General features: G+C 43.1%; 1 protein-coding gene across 2 annotated transcripts; it reads left to right on the top strand.

Moving 5' to 3' along the window:
• Positions 1-1,192: 1,192 nt before the first annotated feature.
• On the top strand, positions 1,193-8,739 carry LOC139163062 (zinc finger and SCAN domain-containing protein 2-like). 2 transcript variants are annotated; one of them, XM_070744001.1, is made up of 2 exons: positions 1,193-1,264; positions 6,924-8,739. In XM_070744001.1, exon 2 carries the CDS (start codon positions 7,336-7,338, stop codon positions 8,464-8,466), a length of 1,131 nt encoding a protein of 376 aa, XP_070600102.1. In that variant the 5' UTR covers positions 1,193-1,264; positions 6,924-7,335; the 3' UTR covers positions 8,467-8,739. The 2 variants fall into 2 exon arrangements, with proteins under 2 accessions (XP_070600102.1, XP_070600103.1); XM_070744002.1 differs by having other exon boundaries at positions 1,201-1,264; positions 6,938-8,739.
• Positions 8,740-9,317: the final 578 nt, after the last annotated feature.

The raw sequence follows: 9,317 nt of genomic DNA, 5'->3' as shown, positions 1-9,317 counted from the left end.
TCTCTGGAGACTTCCTTGCAGATCAATTTACAAAGGAACATGACATTTAGCAGATCTAAAATTTCTTCTTTCAGGTATCTTATTTGCTCTTGGATGCAGCCCACAGGGGTGAAGTTGGTTCCTTTAGAGTGTTTGGCCTAATGGTGCTACAATGGAATAAATCCTTTGGAGCTTTGGGAAAACAGTTTTGAAGTTTTGGGATATAGAGAGTTTTGATTTCCACTGAGAGTCGCCCTTAAAAAAGATGATTGTGTCATTCTTTAAACTTTCATGAACCATTTATGATTGAGAGTCCAGAAATATTTAAGAGTCCTCCATTCCTCTGCTCACAACAGAATACCTTATTTCACCAGAGTTGAAATTTTGGGCTTAGAATGTATGTCGCCTTCGATCTGATCTAAATGTAGTTCATAAAATCATCTGCCATTTTTACCTGTCAATGAATAGCTCAGCTTTAGCTGCAACCACACACAGGCACACAATAGATTGAAACTCAATGTAATGCCTCAAAACAGGACTGCAGAAAATACGACTTCAGCAACAGTGATCAATGCCTGGAATGCACTACCTGAATGGTTTCTCCCCCAAACTCCAAAAACTTTAAATTTGGAGTAAAGTCGAACTCAACCCTTTCCTAAGAGGTCTGTAAGGGGTGTGAATAAGTGCATCACTGTGCCAACTGGCCCTGTCCCATTGTCCAAATTTACCTATACCTATTTTGCTTTTGTTTATACCTATTATGTACACATTTTGACAAATAAATAAAATAAAATAAAAATATGTCCTTTAAAAAATAAGTTTAGGAGAAAATTTCCCCTCCCCTTTTTGTGTAGGCTGGTCTCTTAGATATGTATGTTTTGTATACTGTATTGGGTTGTTTTAAATTAATTTAAAATATTTAAAATAAAATCAATTTATGGCTCAGCACATCTCTAATTTTGGTAAGCCAAGTAGCATCATATTTCACTATTTCACTTGGTTCACTTGGAAAAGTCAGTTGCTAGAAGTGAAAAACGATTTGATAGCATTTATATAGTGAACAAGAGTGTTTTTATGCCGCTATCAGGAGATGGCAGTCAGATAAATAACACCCGTGCCTGAAACCTGAATAATAGCTGAGTGTAAACCATCGAGTACCGAATTGCTAGAAAAGATCAGAGGAGAGAAGAAACACAGAACTTCCTCTTCCGGAAGACTCGTGGGAGGAAGGTGGGGTGCAGAGCGGCTTTTGTGCTCTTCCGAGGATCGAAGCAGCAGCTGGAAGGTGAGTTGGAGGCAGGTGTGGGGAGAGTCCGGGAGCAAGTCGGTTTGTTTGTTTTTCCTCCACGGCCTGGAAGCAGAGAAGCAACGGGGCTGAAGCGTGTCAGCTGCTGGTGCTGCAGGTTCCCCTCCTGCCCAAATTTAAGGCCAATGGTGCTGCACGCTACGAAACTAAAACCTTCTATTTTCCGCTGGTGGGAAGATTGGAAAACTCTCAAGTTAAGGTTGATTCTTTGGGAATGGCTTCCCTGCAGTGGTTGTGGGTTGCTCCATCACTGGGGGTTGTGAGAGAGTTGGAAGGGACCTTGCGGGTCTTCTATTCCGACGCCCTGCGGAAGCAGGAGACTCAATACCATTTCAGGCAGTTGGTTAATTGTTCTCGATGTGAGGAAATTCTCCTTAGTTGTAGGCTGGTTCTCTCCTGGGTTAGTTTCCATTCATTGCTTCTTGTCTTGCCTTCGGGTGAATTGCAAAATAAATTGACCCCTTTCTTCTTGACCCTCAAGTGTTGGAAGGTGGCTACCATGTCATACCTATTCCTTCCTTTTACTGGACTAGACATACCAAAGGGAACAGAAGGAGATAGAAGGAGGGGGATGTTCTGATTTCAGGCCGATTCATATAATACGTGGAATAAAGGAATTCTCAATGCATCTCAATGTAAAACATATACTCGTTATTTTCTCCTCTACATTTCAACACTGCACTCAAGTGGGGGGAAACGATGTCTATCGCCTGCAGCCTTCCTTCCCTGCGTGGTCTCTCTTCCACGCACCACACACCTACACACAAACACACATGCACCCTCTCTCACAACTTTCTCTCTCTCACACACACACACACACACACACATATTTACACAATCCTCTCTCACACACACACACTCTCTCTCTCACCCCCCTCTTTGAAAGCCACCAGCTGGAAAAAACCCCATCTTTTGGAAATCCACACCTCCCCTCCTTCTTTGTGCTCCAATGGTCTGGATTTCCTCTGCCATTTGAAAGCCCTCCTCTTCCTCCCGTCTTCCACCTTCCTCCCAGCCTCCCGACCGGCCGACAGCTCCCCGGCGTTCGCCTTCTTCCGCTACCACCAGCACCCATCTCCTCCTCCTCTTCTCAGAAGATGACAGCCGGGCAGCGGCGTGGAGGCTGGGAGAGTGGCGGGGATTCCCCTCTGCCTGCCGTCCCCCCACTCCCCTTTCCAAAGAGCCCGGGAGTGAGCTAAGGCTGCCCTGGGCAATGAACGCAACAGGGAGGGAAAGCCGCGCCGCCTCCGAGCCCAAAGTTTCCCCACCTCGGGAATGGTGCTGCAAGCAAAAGGAGGCGGGGAATCCCATTTGCCACCCAAGCTGGGATTCTGGGGGCGGAGCTTTGATATCACGGAGACACCTTCATGACCTGTGGCTTTATTTCCTCAACTCCCCTGTTTCGGGCCCCGGCCAGGAAGGAGTCCCTGTGATGTCAAAGCCCCGCCCCCTGAATCCCACTATGGGCGGCAAGCAAATGGGATTCCCCACCTCCTTTTGCTTGTAGCGCCTTTCCGAGGCGTGGAAATTTGGGGCTTGGAGATGACGCGGCTCTCCCCCCCTGTTTCGCCCATTGCTCAGGGCAGCCTGTGGCCGTGTGTCTCCTTTTATTTACTCTGGAAAAGGGGCGGCTGCGGCGTCCAAGCCTTTTCCGTAAGAAATAAAAGGAGACAGGCGGCTACAGGCTACTTTGGCGGAAGACGGGAGGGCAGGGCCAGAAGAGTTGGGGTTTGCGTTCGGCGAAATTACCCGAACTCCGCCACCAAGTTTGGCCGAACCCACTGAACCCAAATTTCGTCGGGTTAGCCCAACACTAGCAATAACCAATTTCCTTAAATTTCTGTAAAAAAAAAAAGGTAGTTGAAGAAAACATAACAAATAACAGAATTTGAAAAAATCATTAAAATATGTCAAGTTTTGATTGATTTGAACATGTTCAAACGTTATGATGACCAAAAGTCAGGTGTTTCCTTTTTTTTGTCCAACCCCTCTGTGTGTGTGTGTTTGTGTGTAGGTGGGTGTATCTGTGTTTCTCTCAATGCATATACAGTTTCCCCCCGAAAATAAGGAAGTTTATTTATTTATTTATTATTTAGATTTGTATGCCGCCCCTCTCCGCAGACTCGTCGGCTTCTGCCACTGAGCTCTGCTGGATGTTTGGCTGTAAGGCAGCCCTCAAGAGTTTCTTTCCCTTCCGCCCGACAGGGGTCAGTGGATACAACATCAGGAATGTGACAGAACTCCACATCCCATGTAGGACGTGTGGCCTGCCCCACCCTGCTCCGCTCTGCCCTGCCCAACCTGCTACCCCCAAACTGTGTCCCACCACGAAATGGGCATCTTACAGGTGGTCGGGCAGTAGGAAAAGCAAGTAGGATGCTTGGCTGCATAGCTAGAGGTATAACAAGCAGGAAGAGGGAGATTGTGATCCCCTTATATAGAGCGCTGGTGAGACCACATTTGGAATACTGTGTTCAGTTCTGGAGACCTCACCTACAAAAAGATATTGACAAAATTGAACGGGTCCAAAGACGGGCTACAAAAATGGTGGAAGGTCTCAAGCATAAAACGTATCAGGAAAGACTTAATGAACTCAATCTGTATAGTCTGGAGGACAGAAAGAAAAGGGGGGACATGATCGAAACATTTAAATATGGGAAAGGGTTAAATAAGGTCCAGGAGGGAAGTGTTTTTAATAGGAAAGTGAACACAAGAACAAGGGGACACAATCTGAAGTTAGTTGGGGGAAAGATCAAAAGCAACGTGAGAAAATATTATTTCACTGAAAGAGTAGTAGATCCTTGGAACAAACTTCCAGCAGACGTGGTTGGTAAATCCACAGTAACTGAATTTAAACATGCCTGGGATAAACATATCCATCCTAAGATAAAATACAGAAAATAGTATAAGGGCAGACTAGATGGACCATGAAGTCTTTTTCTGCCGTCAGTCTTCTATGTTTCTACGTTTCTTTTGGAGTTTAGCAGCTCTATGTGTCTGTCGGTTGGTCTGTTTAGGGGAAAAAAGCTTCAAAATACAGAAACTCTGGTCGCGAGGGCAAGTTATTAACAACTTCTCACATTGAGAAGAGTCTTTGTACGGTACAAGTTTTTTTTATGTAAAGAGACCAACTGAGAGACACACAGAGCTGCTAAACTCCAGTACAGGCAAGACGCCCCTCTCATGTTCAACCCCACCCTTCCCCCTCTGCTCCACCCCAACTGCCCTGCCACCCCCAAATAGCGTCCCACCATGAGACAGGCCGCTGTCTTATCTTCGGGGAAGCACGATATCTACAATTATATAATCTACCCCCAGCAGTGGAAGATAAATTTGATGATAGTCCTTTGCATTGCTAAGAATGCTTGATTGACCTAATTAAACAACTGAATTTGAATGGATAATTTAAGTGCTTAGTATTGGGGCATGTTTGATTTTTCATTGTTATATATATACAGTGTTCCCTCGATTTTCGCGGGTTCGAACTTCGCGAAAAGTCTATACCACGGTTTTTCAAAAATATTAATTAAAAAATACTTTGCGTTTTTCCCCCTAAACCACGGTTTTTCCTGCCTGATGACGTCATATATCATCACCAAACTTTCGTCCACCTTTAATAAACTTTAATGGTGAGTAATAATCTAAATGATTGCTAAGGGAATGGGAAATTGCAATTTAAAGGTTTAAAGTGTTAAGGGATGGCTTGTGATACTGTTCATAGACAAAAATAATTTACTTCCGCATCTCTACTTCGCGGAAATTCAACTTTCACGCGCGGTCTCGGAACGCATCCCCCGCGAAAATCGAGGGAACACTGTATATATATTATATGTCATATGTTTTTTTGCTGAATTTGAAAATTAAGGGAGACTAGGATAGATCTATTTTGGTCTTATTTTGGCCTCATCAGCTAGCCATACCCTCACTGGGACTTGAACCTGCAACCTTTGCCTTGTAAGGCAGACAATTAACCTATAGGATACAGTATCCAATCCCTTCAGCTCTGCACCAGGGAAGGGTTACATATTTTTGTGTGGAATCAACCTGGTGTATTGATATATATATTATTGACCCTCTCCGAGGGGGGTCTATATATTGACCCCCCTCGGAGAGGGTCCGCAACTTGGGCGTCCTCCTCGATCCACAGCTCACATTAGAGAACCACCTTTCAGCTGTGGCGAGGGGGGCGTTTGCCCAGGTTCGCCTGGTGCACCAGTTGCGGCCCTGTCTGGACCGGGACTCACTGCTCACAGTCACTCATGCCCTCATCACCTCGAGGTTCGACTACTGTAATGCTCTCTACATGGGGCTACCTTTGAAAAGTGTTTGGAAACTCCAGATCATGGAGAATGCAGCTGCGAGAGCAGTCATGGGCTTACCTAGGTATGCCCATGTTTCACCAACACTCCGCAATCTACATTGGTTGCCGATCAATTTCCGGTCACAATTCAAAGTGTTGGTTATGACCTTTAAAGCCCTTCATGGCATTGGACCAGAATATCTCCGAGACCGCCTTCTGCCGCACGAATTCCAGCGACCGATTAGGTCCCACAGAGTGGGCCTTCTCCGGGTCCCGCCAACTAAACAATGTCGGTTGGCGGGCCCCAGGGGAAGAGCCTTCTTTGTGGCGGCCCCGGCGCTCTGGAACCAACTCCCCCGGGAGATTAGAACTGCCCCTACTCTCCTTGCCTTTCGTAAGCTCCTTAAAACCCACCTTTGTCGTCAGGCATGGGGGAACTGAAACATCTCCCCCGGGCATATACAATTTATGAATGGTATGTTTGTTTGTATGTTTGTTTAGTAAATGGGGTTTTTAAATATTTTAAACTATAATTTAGATTTGTTATGAACTGTTTTATTTTGTTGTGAGCCGCACCGAGTCTGCGGAGAGGGGCGGCATACAAATCTAAATAATAAATAATAAATAAATAAATATATGTATCTATATATTCTTTTTTTCATTTCAAACACATATATTCTTTTTTCATTTTCATTGATATATATATATCACATGATTCTTGACAAATGTATATTTTATTTTATGTACGTTGAGAGCATATGCACCAAGACAAATTCCTTGTGTGTCCAATCACACTTGGCCAATAAAAATTATATTCTATTCTATTCTATATATATATATATATATATATGTAGATTGTTCTGAGTTCGGGTTTTGCCCTGTGTAATATTTTGCATGTCTATGCGACGTTTCGGTGAAATCACATTCACCATCATCAGGCTGAAGTTCCAAGCTTCGTGTTGTTGTAAAATGGAATGTTTGCAACTGTCATTTCTTCCTAGTATATAGTGTGGGGGTGGAGATTTGGTTTGAATGTAGCAAATAGATTGGGTGATTATGTTTTAGTGATCTGATTGGTTGGTGTAATCATAATTATTAGAAGGATTGACATGGTGATTTTTATGAAGTGTTTTTTTTGTTTAAGGCTGGTTTCCAAATCTCTGGTAGGCGGGACGTGTCATCTCTTTTATTTATGCAAAGGGGGCTCCTCTCAATTTCTATGGCTTCCATTTCTATGGCTTCCATATATATATATATACAGTATATATATTCTTTTTTTCACATCATGTCTAATTAGTTTATAAACATTAAATTTCTATTTCTCTTTGAATCTTACAGACGATGGCAATAAGACCACTCGGGACAATTGAAATAAAAAGCAACATTAAAAAGGGGAGAAAATGAAAGGAAAATAAAAATATTTTCCATTTCTTTTAGAAAAACAATACAATTCTCCTCCTCTTCCAGCAGCTGTTACACAAGAGAGAGAAAATCAAGAAAGATTTCAAGCTTGAATAAGCAAATTATACAGAACTCAAAAATACGTTACATGAAAAGTCAAAGGAGATTATTTTTCATTGGAAATTCTCAGGACGTGAGAATCTAAGGGAGGCCTTCACAGGAATACCACCAGTTGAACATAATTTCTGTGAGAGAATTCCAGTCCGGCAAAGTACCCAAGACTCACAAAGAAGACAAAAACATTTGAAAGCGCTGACTGTGTAAAAAAAATTCAGTCACAATTTTAGTCATGAAGCACCAGAGGACTCACACAGGAGAGAAACCCTTTGAATGTCCTGACTGTGGAAAAAGATTTAGTTGCAGTTCCAGCCTGGTGCTACACTACAGGACTCACACAGGAGAGAAACCTTTTGAATGTCTTTACTGTGGGAAAAGTTTTAGTCAGAATTCCAGCCGTCTGAAACACCAGAGGACTCACACAGGAGAGAAACCTTTCGAATGTCCTGAGTGTGGGAAAAGTTTTAGTCGCAATTCCAACCTGGTGCAACACCAGAGGACTCACACAGGAGAGAAACCATTTGAATGTCCTGACTGTGGGGAAAGTTTTAATCAAAATTCCAGTCTTGTGAAACACCAGAGGACTCACACCGGAGAGAAACCCTTTGAATGTCCTGACTGTGGAAAAAGATTTAGTTGCAGTTCCAGCCTTGTGCAACACCAGAGGTTTCATACAGGAGAGAAACCCTATGAATGTCCTCACTGTGGAAAAAGATTTAGTTGCAGTTCCCACTTGGTGCAACACCAGAGGACTCACACGGGAGAGAAACCCTTTGAATGTCTTGACTGTGGAAAAAGATTTAGTCAGAAGCCCCACTTGGTGAAACACCAGAGGACTCACACAGGAGATAAACCCTTTGAATGTCCTGTCTGTGGGAAAAGTTTTGGTTGCATTTCCAGCTTGGTGCAACACCAGAGGACTCACACAGGAGAGAAACCCTTTGAATGTCCTGAGTGTGGAAAAAGATTTAATCGCAATTCCAACCTGGTGCAACACCAGAGGACTCACACAGGAGAGAAAACCTTTGAATGTCCTGACTGTGGAAAAAGATTTAGTCGCAATTCCAGCCTGGTGCAACACCAGAGGACTCACACAGGAGAGAAACCATTTGAATGTCCTCACTGTGGAAAAAGATTTAGTTGCAGTTCTCACTTGGTGAAACACCAGAGGACTCACACAGGAGAGAAACCCTTTGAATGTCCTGACTGTGGGAAAAGTTTTGATTGCATTTCCACCTTGGTGCAACACCAGAGGACTCACACAGGAGAGAAACCCTTTGAATGTCCTGACTGTGGGAAAAGATTTAGTTGCAGTTCGAACTTGATGAAGCACCAGAGGACTCACAGGAGAGAAACCTTTTGAATGTCCTGACTGTGGGAAAGATCTTAGTAATAATTCCAACCTGGTGCAAAACCAGGACTCCTATAGGAAGGCGAGCGAGGTAGGAGGGAAGAAGGTAAGGGGGAGAGAGCGAGAAAAAGTGGATGGAAGGGAAGGAGATAGAGGGAGGCTAGTAACTCTGGACACCTTCAAGAGGAGATTGGACTTCCATTTGGCTGGGGTGCTGTAGGGTTTCCTGCTCAGGCAGGGGGTTGGACTCGATGACCTAACAGTCCCTTTCAACTCTATTAATTTTTTAAAAAATGAAATATAGAAGGAAAGCAGATGGGAGATAAAAGTAACAGTGCAAATTTAGAATATTTGTTTATGATATATTGGGGAAATGTGCAAATTTCTAACATGGTGATGTGGTATATGTATAAATGTAAGGTTAGTGAAAAAAATAAAAAAAATATGAAAAATAATGAATGTCCTGTCTGGGAAATGTTTTAGTCAGAATTGCAACCTCGTGGTGCACCAGAGGATTCACACAGGTAAGAAACCATTTGAGTGTCCTTTTTGTGGGAAAGGTTTTAGTTATAATTCTAGCCTGGTGAGACACCAGAGGAGTCACACCATTGAGAAATCTTTGAAATGTCCAATCTGTGGATATAAATCATAAAGCATAAATCATCCCTTATTGCACACAAGGAAATTCACATGAGAGAACATTTCAAGACTTTAGAGGTTTAATATATCTTGTAAGAATTATAAACCTCTACTGGTAATCTATCTAATCCTGGGGTCCTATTATTATTATTTTCATTTTTATAACCACCATCAACTCCATCATTGTTATTATTTCATTTAACCTATGTTTAATATTCTCAGGC

This window comes from Erythrolamprus reginae, chromosome 2, assembly GCF_031021105.1.
Source record: "Erythrolamprus reginae isolate rEryReg1 chromosome 2, rEryReg1.hap1, whole genome shotgun sequence".
Lineage (NCBI taxonomy): Eukaryota > Metazoa > Chordata > Lepidosauria > Squamata > Dipsadidae > Erythrolamprus > Erythrolamprus reginae.
Note: the sequence above shows the minus strand (reverse complement) of the source record. Positions and strands in the feature narration are given on the sequence as shown.